The 16507-nt window shown below is 55.6% G+C and overlaps 1 protein-coding gene across 4 annotated transcripts in view; it reads right to left on the bottom strand.

Annotated features, from left to right (window-relative positions):
• Positions 1–16507, bottom strand: part of DIDO1 (death inducer-obliterator 1) — a 49337-nt gene that overhangs the window by 14495 nt on the left and 18335 nt on the right. For all 4 annotated transcript variants that reach the window (XM_019426337.2, XM_053890043.1, XM_053890044.1 and 1 more), the window contains 6 exons: positions 14628–15459; positions 13881–14202; positions 11295–11507; positions 10260–10470; positions 1150–1624; positions 869–1028 (listed from right to left, as the gene is read on the bottom strand). In XM_019426337.2, the coding sequence (XP_019281882.2) occupies positions 869–1028; positions 1150–1624; positions 10260–10470; positions 11295–11507; positions 13881–14202; positions 14628–15457 (2211 nt within the window). In that variant the 5' untranslated portion in view covers positions 15458–15459. The remainder of the gene's footprint in view (positions 1–868; positions 1029–1149; positions 1625–10259; positions 10471–11294; positions 11508–13880; positions 14203–14627; positions 15460–16507) is intronic.

The raw sequence follows: 16507 nt of genomic DNA, 5'->3' as shown, positions 1-16507 counted from the left end.
TTCATGAGATCGAGCCCCGCGATGGGCTCCGCGCTCACGGCACCAAGCCCTACTGGGGATTCTCTCTCCCCCCGCCCCTCTGTCCCCTGTCCACTCATGCTCTCTCTCAAAGTAAATACATAAACTTTAAAAAGAAAGCTAAAAAAAAGGTACCAGATTAGGAGTAAAGGTGGGAATCACCACCCCCCCCTACGGTGTTACTACAGTGTGATGGGAGGTGACAGTATGGGAGTCTGTTCCTGAACATCTGGAGAGAAGGCCAGAAGACAGTGAGCCTCGGAGGGCAGGAGGTGGGGGAAACCACACCAGGCGAGTGGCCAATGCTTTCTGAGGGACTCCCGTTTCAACCTCACTGCGAGACACTGCCCCCCACGGCTGCCATCAGGACTCTGCCCCACTCCCCGAGTGAGAACAGCACCTGCCCACGGGGGGAGCGCTGCAGGGCGTGCTTAGGACCCATTATTGCTCAAGGACGCCCAGATCAGCGGGCTGACTCAACTGATGGAACAGTAACAAGGCAGAGAAAGTTGTCTGAAGCTCAAAGATAGATACCCAGGTCCCTAAGGTAAAGAATCTCAATATTACTCCGGAGCCAATGGAACAATAGAAACTTTACAGCCACGTGTAGAGAACAATCTGGTGAAACGAGGACGGACTTCAGAGAACCAGCGAGAACCCCTGACTCCGACCCCAGGTTAGGCAGGGGAGGGAAGGACAAACGGGAATTCTCTATACCGACAAGGCGTGTCCTTCCGACTTCGACGGAAAGGACAGCTCTTCAGCGTGCTGTGTCCAGCTTTTCGCTATGAAGCGTGGCTAAAAGAACCTAGAAAGCCAGAACGTTCCCACTCGGGTCATCTGCACACACCTGATTTTTGGGATCCTTGAGGTTGAACATGATGCTGCGGTATTTACTCTTGTAGCGATTGTCTGTAACTTGGAACAAGTTAAACAGCTCTTTCTCAATATGGAGGGCAATTTTTCCTACTTCGTTTTCCGTCATGATTAGGTCATCACTGTCGTTGACTCTAGGAACAGGAAGAGAAGAGCGGCGTAAACCCCACCTGTGCCTGGTCTCGAAGCGTGGAAATGTGAAAACGACCGGGCCGAACCCACTTCGACAGCAAGAAATCGAGCAGGACAGCCCACCTTTTCCACAAAATCTCCTTCAAGGAGCGTCTTATGTTCTGCCGTATCTGTGAATTTGGCTGCGACAGGGCAGGGCTCGAGGTCCCCAGGCGTCCTGGGGCTGGAGGAGCCAAGGGGCCGGAGGTGGCCACCGGCTTCCTGAGGGCCCCCGCCAACGCGGCAGAGCCCGGTGACTTTTTGGAAGCGGACGTGGCAGCCCCAGGCGCCAGCCTGGCCTGCTTGGCAGTGGGGGCGCCACCCGGCGGGGCAGCCGAGAGCCACGGCCTCTTGGGTATGGTGCCCTTGAAGCCCGACGGCGACTTCTTGCTGGCCACTTTGGCTGCTGCTGCGTTTGCGAAGGGAGGGGACTTCTTCGGCAGGAGGTTTCTGGGTGAAGGTTGTTTGCTGCCTGCCGAGGAGCCCGGAGGGGCCATCTTCTTCGGCCCAAGAGCCACCACTGCAGTCTTCTCCTCCACACGCCTGTCCTCCTTCATGGCTGCAAGTGAGACATGAACACGCTCAGTGAGGCAGGGAGGTCACCTGCTGTGCGGTCACCCGACTCAAAAAGCACGCTCGCCCCGGAACCAGCAAAGTTTACCGCGCGTTACTCTGGGACGGCAACTTAAAATCAGGAAGTTCACGAGTGTTAGTTAGGGGTTGCCAGCAATATTTGTAAGTGGCCACGCCGTATTTCAGAAAATGTTTTGCTACCTTATGTTAAACCTTTCACTTCAAGCAACAAACCTGAGTTTCCAAAGTCTTAATTTAAATCACTAACTAAACTTGAAAATTGAATGGCAAATTTTGCAGGATCAGAAAAAGATTCAGAAGAACACTTTCACAGACAAGTATAATGTTTTTGTGAACCTGAGTGTAGAAATCAGATAGATGCGTTCTCTGTCAACGCATGTTCGCCGGCCCTGGGGCTACGGTAGGGCGAGCTGCACTGCTGGGGGCCGCACCGCACACGGGTGTCCCCCCCCCCCCCCGCCAATCTGGACAGCAGTCAAGGGCAAAGGAGGGCATCAGTGCAAGAGGGAAAGCTGAGGGGATCCACGGCACAGGGAAGGTCAGCCGCTCCACGTGCAAAGAGTGAGAGGCGGTGTGACAGATGTCCCCACGGTCTTCTGCTTGTACCCCATTATGGGACAGGACGCTAAATTAGCGCTTTTGATCCAAACAAGGGCTGTGGTCAAAAGCTAAAATAATGTGAAAACTTCTTCACTTGCACAAAAATCTTTACGTGATGCTGGCACATGTTGGTGGGGGAGAGCAAGGACGGAAAGGACCGACGGTATTGTGATCAGACCGTCAGGGTGAAGGTGTGAGGGAAGCAAGGGAGGCGGTTCTGGGCCAGTGCCGCAGCCCTCCAGGGACACAGCTGCTTGGGGAGCAGCGCAAGCAGGAAGGTCATGGACGGCCCCTGGTGGGTGCAGTGTAGAGTGACAGACAGGGGTCTGGAGGAGCCAAATGGCCAGGATACCGCGTGGGGATGCTGTCGAGGGTGGCGGTTAAGTCACTCAAGGGACCACCGGAGAAACTGCCTCTCAGACACTAAAATGGGGGAGTGGGGGTGGCTTCGACATATGCTCCAGCGATCTTCGGTCACCCGTCCGCCACCGCTGCTTCTCTTAACTGTTCTGAGGCACGAGGGAGAAAGTCTCTGGTGAGAGAAGAGGGGACCCGACCTGCAGATGAGGCCCTCGGGCAGCCGCAGGTCCCGGCCATGTGGGCGGAGGGCCAGTGCGCTGCTCTCACGGGCCTCCTCCCTGCAGCAGCCGACAGGGCCGGTGCAGCAGTGGGAACTGGAGGGCCTGGGACCTCAAATTCTCCGCTTTATAAAGAGAACTTCCGGATCCTACCGAGTCTGTACCCACAGTGCTGCACGGGTCCAAATCTCAGGCCAGCCAGCCTCACAGGTACTTGGCCACCAGGTTTGTCAGCTCGGACTCTGCAGCCGGTATTTTCACCTTGCAGAGCCTCCCGCCCACCGGCCCAAGGTGGCCTGTGCGCCACCCCCACCCCACCTGTCATCATCTGTGCCCACCATCACCAACGGCCACCCCCGTAAATGTCTCATGCCCTCGGGATCTGGACTTTTCAAGAGAGCACGCGGAAACGATGACTTCTTGCCAAGTAAGAAGCGAGCACATAATGGGGACGAGATAACATTTCTCCAGTCCCATCACATCATGTTCACAGACCTCAGGGGTCCCGGACCTCAACACTCAGATTTTCAGCAACTCAGATTTGGCCACAAGGTCCACCTTGCTGGTGGTGGTGGTGGGGGCTGCTAGTTTGGGGTGAAATCAGCTGGACGGCCCCTTTTCTTGCAGGAAGCAGGGGGCAAGAGAAGGGCGGCCCAGCAAGGACAGGGACAGAAGCAAGGCCCCCAGCACACGGACCTTGAGCAGAGGCAGGCAGCTGGCCGCCAGCAGCCGTCATGACAACTGAGGCCCAGAACTGGTTCTGTCACTGCCTTTCATGAAGACAAACTCTGCCAAGACCACTTGAGGAGCACACTTAGAAAGCTGGCCTAGGGCACTTCCAGACACCCTGGGAAGGCTGGTCGCGTACAGAACACCTGTGTGATGGCACCAGAAGCAAATCTCGTCACTTGACATTTGAGTGGCTGCATTCCACTTAAGGTGAAAAACTGGAACTCTCAAAACGCGTACTTCAGGGGAGCCTGGGTGGCTCGGTGGTTAAGCGTCCGACTTCGGCTCAGGTCATGATCTCACGTTCGTGAGTTCAGGCCCCACGTCGGGCTGTGTGCTCCAGGCTGAGAGCCCGGAGCCTGCTTCGGATTCTGTGTCTCCCTCTCTCTCTGCTCCTCCCCCGTTCTCACTCTCTCTCAAAAATAAACATAAAAAAAATTTTTTTTAAATAAAAAAATAAAACGCTTACTCCAAAGTGTCCCGGTCAGAACCTAAAATCAATACTTCCACTTGTCTGACCTGTTTTCTCATTCAGCAAAAAGCCAAGTCAACATCATTTTTAGGACATTCCCAATACGTAGGATTAAAGTGACCTATTACCCAAGAACGCTTCGGTGGTAAATGAACACAATCTACTTAAAAAGCAGAGGGTGGCTTTCCTTGTTCACCATGCTGCTATTTTACAGAACCGCTTGCTACCTCTTTAATCAGCTCCTGTCATCCCTCATCTGGGCTTGAGGGAGTATATAAAGAGGTATGACAATTAGGTAAAAAAGCAGATTATTAGTACAACGTTCTGAAACTGATGGGGACTCCACCAGCGCATCGGACACGCCCATCTTCCACTCTGACAGGCTGAAAACGTCCATGCTTCTATCCGGCAAGCGCGGCAGACCCCGCTGCATTTGGTCCCCCTGCCAGCTGGGCCCGCGTTGGCCGCTGCCGGAGTGACTGGCCCTGCACGGCACCGGAATGCTGTCGCAGTGAGAGAATCTCTATTTTTGAGCAGAGCTAAAATCAAGTTTGCAGACTCTTTATCCAGATTCACTAAATGTAGGATGCCGTGTATAAGTTTCCAGAAGAGCAAGGAATAACTGTATACAGCCAACCAAAAAAACGTTATTCTAGACAGCCACCCAAGGGCAGCTTCAGGGGACCGTCGGTTGGCCCCAAGCACTGAAGGATGCTCTGGTCCGCCAAGGCGAGGTGCCTGCACTCCCCACCGGAGGCTGCCCGGCCTACTGGAGGGAGACCGCCTGCCGGGAGCATGCCGAGCCTGTGCCACTCTGGCAGCGAAGGCTCCCTCAATGCCCACACCCTGGGGCCCGCTCGCGGGGAACGCCGGGCCAGGCAGGACTCAGGGGGCTCGCCGGGACTCTAGCAGCCAGAGGAAGGGCCGCTCCCAAGGGGTCAGGCCATCGGCCCAGATGGAGTGGTTTCTGCCAGATCGGGCCGCTTGTTGGTGACAGAGATGAGCGCTTTCGGGCAAAGCCTAGCGAGAGGGCACGGCGGGCCAGGCCAGTGTGCACGCCCGGATCGGAGCCTGTCACGGTGCCAGGCGGTGGTGGTGCCGCGGCATCGCTGGCCACTGGGTGGCACTGGCGGGCCTCAGCGGAGTCGGGAGCCCCGGGTTGCAGCAGAGGAAGTGGCAGCCGCTCAGGTGAAGCTCCCGCCCCGCACAGCCCGGCGGCCCCAGACACGTCTAGGGACTGCCCTTCACGGGAACCGGTGACAAACCCTCAGTGCGGCTGCAAATTGCTCTAAAGCTTTTGTGCTTTTGGTCCTGCCCGAACTAGTACCAGTTTACCCTAAAAACTCCCCAAGATGAAACTCAGGCACACCCGCCTCGGGTGACCGGCTATAAAAGCCAAAGAAAGAAAACAGTGCTTCAGGGCGTTAGGCGCCAGCGGCGGGCTCCACGGTGCAGGTAGGTCCCCCAAGGCCCCAAGTGAGAGACCACGTGCCCCTCGCAGACCCGCCCACTGGCTCAGGATCCCAGCCCCTGCTCCCACCCCGCCGGCCCCAACTGTGCCCCTCAGTTGAGAGCCAGGCCACCCTGCCCCGTGGGCTCCAGCACAGGAAGGGAAGGCACAGGGCGGGGAGGGCCGGGCGGCCCCGTGTTTCCCACCTCTGACGGCCAGGACTTATCCTGGAGTGAAAAGTGAAGTGAACCATAGCAAGACAAAACCAGTTTGCTCTTGTGCCTTTGCTTAAACACTTGAAAGTGCATTTTTCTTCAAGAAGCACAATAAAGTACCAACTTGCTTTTCTATCAGAAAGCATGTATCACCTCCCGACGAACACTCAAGCAAGCGTAAGCTGCACCCGATGCTGCTCGGACTAGACACCATCTTCAGGAGGTCATTATGAAGACCCCCAGACTGTCACGGTCAGGGCTTCACAAGGCTTTTCTTACTGATGTCCCATATTCGAGTGACTTCCGCCTTAACAGAGAGGCGCGCAGAACTCTGCGAGAAACTTGCAGAATACGCCTGGAAGGAAGTCACTCTCCCTCATTTTAAGTTTCACGTCCAGTACTTTGAAAATCAACCCCGAAGCTCGTTCATATTGGATGGGTAATCCAGAAAAGAACCAGTGACTGTCCTCCAACACGAACCACTTGGAAGAGACGGGACCGAGGTCTCGTGGGGAGATGGGCGCCTCGCCCTTCCTGACGACATAGCTGCCATCGGGGGAGTGGCCCACGGCCAGTGCAGGACTGGACACAGGGCCCGAGGCTCCCGTGGGACTCAGAGCTCTGAACTGGCTACCGGGCATGACCGCAGCTCCCACCAGGGGTGATCGTAACCAGGATCATCTGTACCCAAATGGTTTACTAGTTCACCCAACACACTAGGGGCCTGAGCCACATCAGGAGAGCCCGCTGACCTTTCTCTGTCCATCCCTCGTCCCAAAGGGCCCCATTGAGCAGAAACCACCAGGCTGCTGGCCCCGTGCAGACCAGAGTCAGGGCCCTGCCGCAGTTACCTCTGTGTGCTCCCGGCTGAGCTTCTCCAGGCTCTCGCCACTAGTAGAGGGCCCAGCCTTCTCTCAGCAAAGCTTCTTCGGTTTACTGAAGCAAAGAATACAGCTATGTGCACAGGGACGCATCGCACACACATAGTCAAGAACGTCCTAGCTTTATGCAGACAGCCCTGAAATCCCTGTGCTGCACTGGTGGGACTACAGCAGCGCCGTCGAAGGGACCCGTGGACTCCGGGACACCGATGCCCGCAGACGGACTCTCCTGCAGCCTGTCTTTACGTAACGGAGCAGGTTCGCAGCTCCCCAAAGTCACTGGCCTGAGTGAGGCCTACCCTGCTGGAAACTTCCGGCACCCCCCACCTGCCAGGGACTGTAGCACAACTACTAAGGGGGCGGCACTGGGAGCTACAGAAGGTTTCCTCTCGAGTGTTAAGTTGACGGACATGTGAAACCTTTCCCTGACCTCTTTGTCTTGTTAGTTTTAAGCTTGTAAAAAGTAGAACCGTTTAAAATGCCAGAAGACTATCATCTGAGAACTCAGAAAACTCCAGCTACGTGGGTAACGTTAAAGACTCGTCAAGCCAAATCTTTATCAGTACAGGTTTTGGTTTTTCCTCTAATTGGTTCAGATGTACCAGGTCTGATTTGTCTCCAACCACATTTTATTGCCAAGGACCATTCTGGAACAGACTGATAAAAATGGCTCCCGCAACTGGCAGAACCCAAGGATTTCCATTTCTACAAAGTATTCCTGGGTCCTAGTGCCCCCCCATATTTGTTCTAGGAAATTTAGGGCTCCTAAGCACGCCTCCGGAGCCCACACCCCTAGTTATCCTCGTGAAAATCCACGTTCTCCTTGATCCATCTCGTAAGCAGGTGGACAGTCTGTGAGGTGTGCCCGGCACTTAGTGAGGAAATGCTTCTATCTGTGTGAGCGGTTTTAAGACATCTGAACTTGGGTGGAGAGGTTGCTAGGGTGTCCATTCTACTTCTCAACTAGATGAAACCGCAGAAATCCCATTTTCCAGTCAAAATCTGTTCAGAACCCCAGTGTTTGAAGTCCCCTAATGAGCCCACATAGGGGATCCAAGGTACCAGGAATGGTGCATATGGGTATCAGAATTCCACTTCACTTCTGAACTGTGATAAATCAGGGGCATCTTAGAAAAAAGTTTTCAGCCCTCTTCATGCCTTAACGGGAGGTTGACCCAACAGTGAAAAAGAACAGAAAAAAATAACGTTATCAAAACAAAAGAATACCATGACTTGAGTTTAGAAATAAAGTGGCAACTGCTTCTAGAAGTTAAAGAAACTGTACAGAAATCCTCAAAAACAAAAAAACGAGTCAGAGGAACAGTGGTATGTGAATTGCATCACCCCTGCTGATGTTTCTGTGAGAAGCAGGAAGAGCTTCTGAGTCCTTCCCTGTTTGATGGGAGGTCTCCCTGCACCCATGTTCACAGCTGCCCCACACCCACAACCCAGGGTCAGCACCAGCGGCCTGGGAAGGAGAGGGAAGCCCAGGGCACCTCCGGGGTCAGAGTGTCGTTCCCTCAACAGTAGGCAAGACAGGTTGGGTGGCAATTTGCCCACAGACTTGACACGTACCCAGGTCAACGTGGGAATGCCTCCTCCTAACCACTGTCCCAACGCCAGCTGGACCCTAACCCAGGAGAGCAGTCTGCAGCCAGCCAGAAAGGAAGGGGGTGGTCCCCGTGGGGACGCACGGTTCTGCTGTGTGTGCGCACGCTGCCTGCGACCCCAACTGTGAGGCGATAGTTTGGGGGGAGAGAGGCAGAGACACAACTACTACTCACCGAGACCAAAGTCGGGTATTTTACTAATGGCCGGAAGATGACGTTTCTGGCGCAACAAAAAGGGATGAGAAGCAACTAGCTCAAAAATGTGTCCCTTACGCATTCCATAAACGGTGGCTATCCATCAGCTTTAATTTTGAGATGTGAATGTGCTGAGAAAGGCCAGCAGTCGCTCATCTGTCCCCTGTCAGCTGAAGCAGCTCAGGCCTCAGCGGGGGTGGGCTGATGTGCAGAGGAAGCAGGCAGAGGGGAGAGGGGCAGAGAAGTAGAGGGGAGAGAGGCAGAGCGGCAGGTGGAGGTGAGAGGGGCAGAGCAGGGGGCCTCCTCCTGGACTCCCTACCCCGTGTGCCCACCGTCCTCGCCCAGCGCTCCTCCACCCCCACCCTCACGGGCACGGGGAGCCTCACGGCAGCTTTTCCAGGTCTGGTCGACAGAGATGGAACTGTACTGCGGCCGGCCAGGGCTTCCGGGGTGACTCCCGGTTTCCTTTGTCCTGTCCCGTGCCTGAGACCGACTCTGAGCACTGTGGCACGGCGTTCCGAAGTGAACTGCTCTCTGCACCACCCCCCCCGCCCCCCCCCCCCCCCCCCCCCCCCCCGCCGCCAGTATTCATCCGTGATGCTCAGTGATGCTCATTTGCGGGGACGTGCGTGAGGTCTGTAAAAGTGCTATTCTGCTGAAAGTCTGAGGCAGGTCGTGAGCAACGAAGTTCGCAGCTCAACCACCTAAGGTGTATCAGAGACTCATTTTAACACAGCGATCGGTTAATCCTGTAATTTAATAGCTCACTCCTGACTCCCCCTCCCCACCCGCCTAGTACTGCCTTGTAATTCCGTAGGTCTCAGGTCACTTACGTTCTCCGAGTGAGTAGTTACACATTCCCGACCACACGGGCTCTAGCAATGACCTACAGGAGCACCCAGCTCCTGCGCTCAGGAGAAGGCAGCTCGCAGTCTACACTCTTGGAATTTAAGACCACTCCGTATTTTGGAATTTTTGTAAGAAGCACAAAATATAAAAGAACATAAATTAAAATGGAACAAAAAGAATCTTAAAAATGGAGTACACTGCGCCCTATGGATCAATTTAAGTTTCCAGAATTTTGGAGCGCCTGACTGAGAAAAGAGCGAACAGAAAGGACCCCACTGCACGCTCTGGCCCAGGGCTCCTGTCCCGAGGCTGAGGGCCCCACCCGACAGTGCACGCCCCCGGAGAGGAGTCGGGCACCAGGGAGCGCGGCACTCCCCCTCCACCAGGGGCGCTGCTCCAAGGGTCAGGCCGCACGCTCACTTACCTTAGAGCATATGCAGCAGCGGTAAACAGCCTTCAAAGCTGGAGTGTGTGTGTGTGTGTGTGTGTGTGTGTGTGTGTCTGTGTGTGTGTGTGTTTGTGTAGTATTTGAATCGGACATGAAAAAAATTCCTGCTGGATCCAAACTGACTGAACTCCTGAATATCCTACTTTAGTTGAGCATCCGGTGCAGCACTGCCCGCAGAGGCCTCCCCGCGCCGAAAGGAGAGAAGGCGGAGGCCCCCGGACTGGTGGGGTCTGAGTGCCGGAAGCGCAGCCCCTCAGTGCGACCTCGCCGGAGACCACGGGTACTTACCAGAGCCCGACGATAAAAACGAAAGAGATTAAAGACCTAGATCGCCAGGTGAAACTAAATTTAGCAATGAGGTTTGTACAGCTTTTTGAGGTTTGTACTGACAGGAAGCGCCAACACACTGAGGAGGTGCACGGGGCCGGAGGCATCCCGGACTCAGAAATCTGCTCCGATCTTTGAAGGTGCACCATTAAACGTGGCTAAAGCTCCTAGTTCTGGACAGGCCCAAGTGCTGGCTGTCCAGAAAGACAGGGAAGGGTCCAGACGCTACCCCTAGGTGATACATACATTTATACAACAGTGGTGGCCAGGGGGCAGCAGTCTGTTCTGGCTTTACTGCATTGTAATTGTGGTCGCTTGCCCAGGACGGCGTGCCCTCACAGGTCGCTTCCTTCACGAACACCTCGCTCCTCGAAGGGGCCACTGTCGCCTTCTTCGCTATGTTTTCTTTCTTGTCTGGAGCTGGTCTCTTATGCACAGAAGAGATTCGCACGCCTGCCTGGATAACCAGCAAAACCCCAATCATTACGGAGGTCAGAGAAGAGCCTTCGCTCGCCGCGCTTCACGACGAAAGGCATGATACGCTCTACGGTTGGGGTCGTTTGAAGCCCCTCACCACCCTGAGCGAGGTGCAGGCCCCTGGGGAGCGATGGACACGAAGGAGGACCTGGGTGACAATGTGTGGGGTAAGCCCTGTGGACGCCAGGACGTGGAGGAAAGTGGCGTCCCGCCTCCTGGGCTGGGCGCTCGGCGTTGTTGCCACGGCCCTGTGCACAGCAGCAAGTGCTGCTCTGGGGAGCCTGGGATTCAAAATCACCAGCTTTACAATTTCAGCCATCTAAAGGCTGAGCAGCATTTAAAAACAACTCCCCCAAACGGCACCACCGACACCCTGCTTGTCACAAACGTAACGGGACTGAAACAGCCAAGCCAAGCCGAGCTCAAACTCTGGTCAAGGGCTTCCTGGCAAAACAAGTGCCCGTGACCTTAAAGCATCCCGGGCTCTTCCCAGATCACATGCAGCACAGAACAATTCCACGTGGCAGGTCTTCAAGTGCGGCCCAGTCTGGCCGCAGGGGACCCACGCCACCCTCGCTGTGTGTGAGTGCAAGGTGCACACGCTCTGCCGGGGCCCAGCTCTTCTCCCGTGCGAGTGTGACGCCCTCGCCGAGAGGGCGGACAGAAGACGTGCGCATTTGTGACTCTGACAGGAGCGCTGCGGAGGGGCGCGGGCCCAGCCAGGCCACAAAGGCCGCCGAAGGTGCCCGCCTGCCACCCGCTTCTCACGTCAACGACTCACGGGGCTGGTCTCGGTCAACTTACCTGGACGCTACATTTCGGGAGAATGAGCTTCTCTGGCTTCATCTTGGTCTTGTCTTTAGGTTTTGGTTTTTGTTCTTTACCCGCACTTAGAGATTTCATAGTAGCCGCGGCGTGTTTCAGAATACAGTCACTGCTGCAGTAAACCGAGTCAGGCTGCGCCACGTTCGAGCACCCGGGGCCGATACAGTTTGAGGCACCAGGAGCCTCTACCACCTGCAGGAGGAAACGCAGGGCTTCAGCGTGCTCACCCGTTTTAGCGGTGACAGCGCTTTGGGAACCACTTACTAGTAGCGACGTCACGATTCTTAACGGAGGCGCTAACTATGTTTCTGGTAAGAATGAAAACACGTCTCCGTTTATCCAAAGCACCCGGACCGTCTGTCCCTTGGCTAGGCGCTTACAGTAATTACCCCTCATGCCACCCGTGGCAGGCAGGACTCGAAGGGGACCCCGGGACTCTGCCCTGGTGCACGGCCTCTGTGGACCTCTGAACACAATGGGATTTCACACCCATAATTAGGTTCCATTACAAGGCAGACAGGAAGAGATTTCGCTGATGTACTTGAGATCCCAAATGAGACTCTTCTGAATAACTGAAAGGGCCTGGCTTAGTCAAGTGAAAACCCTAAAAGAGGGACCGGGCCTTGCAGCAGAGAGAAGACCCCACTGCAGGTCTTCAAAAAGCAAGTGGTCCTGCGCGGGAGCCTCCACGGCCAGGTTCTGAGGGGGAGGCTGCCAGATGGAATGCACAACACCCAACTCAATTTGAACCTCCGAGAAACAACGAATGACTTTGGGTACCACTGTGCCATAGACCCCGCACAGGGCACATTTAGACACAAAACCGTGGGGAGTCTTTCAGAGGCGGGTCTCTCTCCAGCCGAGCCTCCCATGAGACCCCAGCCTGCAGCGGCACCTGGGGTGCAGTCTCTTACGACCCTGTGCACAGGCCGCTGACCCACAGAAACTGAGCTGAAAAATCATGCTGTGCAAGGCCACTAAGACTGTGGTCACTCGCTAGGCAAGCAAGAGGGACCTCACCTACCACGAGATCTTACCCCGTGCACTTCTGTTAACATTTGCCAACGTGTGGGGTTTTTTTTTTTGGTGGTCGAGACTAAAATACACATGAACCTATCCCTCAAGTGTACTTGAGCAAAATCTTACTTCTCCAATTAATGTATTCTGAGATTGTTTTTCTTCCACAAAATCCAAGTTTAACCAAGAATAAAATTAAGCCTGTATAACCTCAAACAGATCAACAATAAAGACGTGAAATTAAGGTGACTTTTCCCGTTAATTTCCAATTCCATGAATTTTTTTTTAACTTTTTTTGACTTTTATTCATTTTTGAGAGTTGGGGGAGAGACAGAGAGAGAGAGGGAGGGAGACACAGGATCCGGAGCAGTCTCCAGGCTGTCAGCACAGAGCCTGATGCAGGGCTTGAACCCACAAACTGTGAGATCATGACCTGAGTTGAAGTCGGACGCTCAACCGACTGAGCCACCCAGGCGCCCCTCCATGAATTTTCCTTAATGACCGAACATGATATGAACAGTGAGCATCACACCCCCACTCAGTACGTCCTGGCACTCCTTGCTGGCCACCCTTAATTGGTCCAGACCTCACGGCACTTTTACTTCGAGGCTCCCACAGCCCTCACGGCTTCTGCATGCCCGGTGCCCACTGAAGGACAGGCCTCCAATTCAAGGCCATCCAGGACTCAGGAAGGGCTGTGGGAACGTGCTCGTGAGGGTCTGTGACACTGCTCAACAGCATAAGCTGAACATACATGAGAGAGAGGACAGAGGGCCATGGTCCTAGAGACCTAAGAGCCAGCTAGAAGGAGAAGCACGTAGCAGAGCTAGGAAAAGAGAGACTGAGCTGGCGGGAGCACCGGAAGCACCTGAGACTGTTATAGGCGGTCGGGCCAGAGGGATCTCCCGCCTTCCCGCCCGGGGACCTTGGATCACCAGCACTGCCCTTGGCGCTCGCAAGACCACCAGCCCTCTCAGGATGGTGGGGTCAGGTGATACAGGTGTACGTTTACTTCAGGAGCTCAAAATAATTTCGTTAACGTGTATGTGAAGATCGAGACTCCAGAAAGAATATTTAAGAAAAACGGACTCTAAGTTATTTTTATTTAAAGAGAGAGTGCGAGTGGGGGAGAGGGACAGAAGAAGAGACAGAAAGAATCTCAAGCAGGCTCCACCCCACGACCCTAGGATCATGACCTGAGCCAAAATCAAGAGTTGGACGCTCAACAGACTGAGCCACCCAGGCACCCCCCAAAAATCAAACTCTATAAATAAGTGTTTAAGGAAAACGTTAACTTGATAACAACCGTATAGGAGATAGACAGGACTTAAATAAAAGGTCCCCTGTGGCGTCCTGCAGGGGCACGAGTGCGGGAGGCCCACGAGGCAAAGTGCAGAGGACTGCCTTCCAGCAGAGCCCAGCCCATGGCAGACACAGCGCCCTGCTCCGAGAGAAGAATCTCGAGTCCCGACACTGTTCCCTCTGTGGACGGGAACCTGCGATCTATGGGGTCCGCCCCTTCCGCGGGCCTCGCACACCAGTACTTACGGGCTGGAATATCTTGAGCTTTTTCTTGCTGCTGGGGTTTGCAGCCTTCTCAATTCGGCCCTTTATTCCTTGGTCCTCACTGGACTTCTGCTCCACCGTCCCCATGCTGGTGCAGTCGGCACCGTCTGAGTCTGCGGGCCCGCACCCGGCCTCCTGCTGCTCTGTGCCCTCGGGCTCCGCGTCGTCCCGCACCTGCAGGATGGTGCAGTGCGGGCAGATGTAATCCTCGCCGTTGCGCTCCAGGAGCCTTCCCCGAGCCTCGGAGATGCCCACACAGTCGCCGTGAAACCACTCTTCACATCGGTCACAGCAGATCATAAACCTAAAATTATACGATAATGGTATCAGGACTGGAAAACACGACAAACGCTCAATTTTTGGTACGTTAAAAAATGAATTGGCTTTAAAACCCTATTATGAAAAAAACCAAAATACGGGAAAGAGGGAAGAAAATAATGACTATTCGATGCCCTTCTCTTAAATTTACCACCATTCAAATTTGGGTCTTTTTGTTTCGGGGGTGGGGGGGGGGGGTGGGGGGGGGCAGCATTCTGGGAGTGAGCTGCCCGGCTCCTGGCATTCCAGCCTACAGACCACGCTCGTCTCCCGCCCCCCACCCAGCCACAGCCTGCCCCTGTGCCCCCTTCCAGAATGGTGTAGAGCAGCGCTGTGCAAGGGGCCTCTAGGAGGATGGGGGCATCCCAGTCTGTGCTGCCTCACGAGGACAGGGGGCGGCCCCGGGCCTACCTGTTGTTGTGTGGCTGACGACATATGCAGTACAGAGCGTTGGGCTCGTAGGCCTCACACTCGGGCCGCTGCCGGCCCGTGTCCCTGGGGTCTCTGCCTTCCATCCCCTGAGCCGCCTTCCCTTCCGGCTCCTGCTCTCCGCCGTCTTTCTCGGCCTCCGACACGGCGCCCTGCTCGGCCTCGGGCTCCTGCTCGCGGGGCAGCGAGCTCTCTGCGGCACCGGCCGCCTCCGTGCTGCCGGTCTGCGCGGGACCCTGCTCTCGGCGCTTCCTCCGCAGGCGGCTCTGGAGGCTCCTGGGGGATCTGTCGGCCGCCGCCTGCTCCCGCTGTCTCCGCAGGCGGTTCTGCAGTTCCTTCAAAGTCAGCCCGTCGCTGTCGCTGTCAGAGGTGTCGTCCTCGCCCTCACCCCCTTTGGCCTTTGTGGGGGCGGCCGGCTGCTCCTTGTCCCCCGCGGAGCCTGCCGTGGGCCCGCCCTTCCCCTCCGACGTGCTCTCCACGCTCCCTTCCGATGCCGTCTCCACGTCCGTGACGGGACAAGACACTGGCTCGCCGGAGTCCTCCAGGGAGACGGGCGCATTCTTCCTTCCTCGCCGTCGGACCGTCGTGAGAAACTCTTCCACGCGCTCGGTCCGCTTCGGCTGCCTCCCGCTGCGCCGCAAGGAAAGGCCCTGCTGGGGCTGCTGCTCCAGAGCGTCCGCCTCGGCGTCCCCGGCACCCTCTCGCTTGGCGATGGTGGTTCTTCGAAAGCCCCACGTTTTCCTGAATTCTTTGCTGGTGGGTTTGATGGCCTTGGGTGCTTCCTCATTGCTCGGGCCACCTTTTTCATCCATACCTAACGGGGAAACGACCAAACCACAAGCGACGTTAACGAGGCGACATTTCTGGGCCAATGACCGACGATCCCGGAGCTGAAAGTGCACGCGACCTTTAATCCACACAACGGAGGGGGCACGGGGGCAACGACAGCCTTCTACCTACACGGAGCGAAGGTGTCCGTTGAAACCAGTTACCTTTTTAGAAAAAATTTTAAGTTTAGTTATTTTTTAAAGTTTATTTTTGAGAGAGAGGGAGAGAGAGTGCACGCAGGGGATGGGCACAGAGAGAGGAGAAAGAGAAACCCAAGCAGGCTTTGTTTTCCCTGTCAGCACAGAGCCCGATGCCGGGCTTGAACCCACAAACTGAAATTGTGACCTGAGCTGAAATCAGGAGTCAGATCTTCAATTGACTGAGCCACCCAGGTGCCCCTAAATTTATTTGACTGAGAGAGCGTGCATGAGTGCATGTGAGCAGGGGAAGGGGGAGAGAGGGAGGGAGGGGGAGAGAGGGAGGGAGGGGGAGAGAGGGAGGGAGGGGGAGAGAGGGAGGGAGGGGGAGAGAGGGAGGGAGGGGGAGAGAGGGAGGGAGGGGGAGGGAGGGAGGGGGGAGAGGGAGAGGGAGAGGGAGAGGGAGAGGGAGAGGGAGAGGGAGAGGGAAAGAGGGAAAGAGGGAAAGAGGGAAAGAGGGAAGGAGGGAAGGAGGGAAGGAGGGAGGGAGGGGAGAGGAGAGAGGAAGAGGGAGAAAATGAATCCTAAGCAGGCTCCACTGTCAGCACAGAGCCCAAAGTGGGGCTCAATCCCTTGAACGATGAAATCATGACCCGCGCTGAGATCAAGAGTCAGTCACTTAACAGACTGTGCCACCAGGCGCTACAAAATGAGTCATCTTGACCGAAGATTCCTAACAGGCGGTAACAGGAGATTTGAGGGGACTCATTAGAGAAGATTTAACAGCCACACGTTCAATGTTTAGTGGAGAACCGCAGCCAGCAAATCCAGCCGGTCCCCTCGCCCCTCAGCTGCCCAGCACAGGGCTCCGCAGGACGGGCGGTGGGGGCAGCACAG

The sequence above is a fragment of the Panthera pardus genome, unplaced genomic scaffold, assembly GCF_024362965.1.
Source record: "Panthera pardus isolate Hobbes unplaced genomic scaffold, ASM2436296v1 HiC_scaffold_25, whole genome shotgun sequence".
NCBI lineage: Eukaryota > Metazoa > Chordata > Mammalia > Carnivora > Felidae > Panthera > Panthera pardus.
The sequence above is the reverse complement of the archived record's forward strand: the minus strand, read 5'-3'. Positions and strand labels throughout refer to the sequence as shown.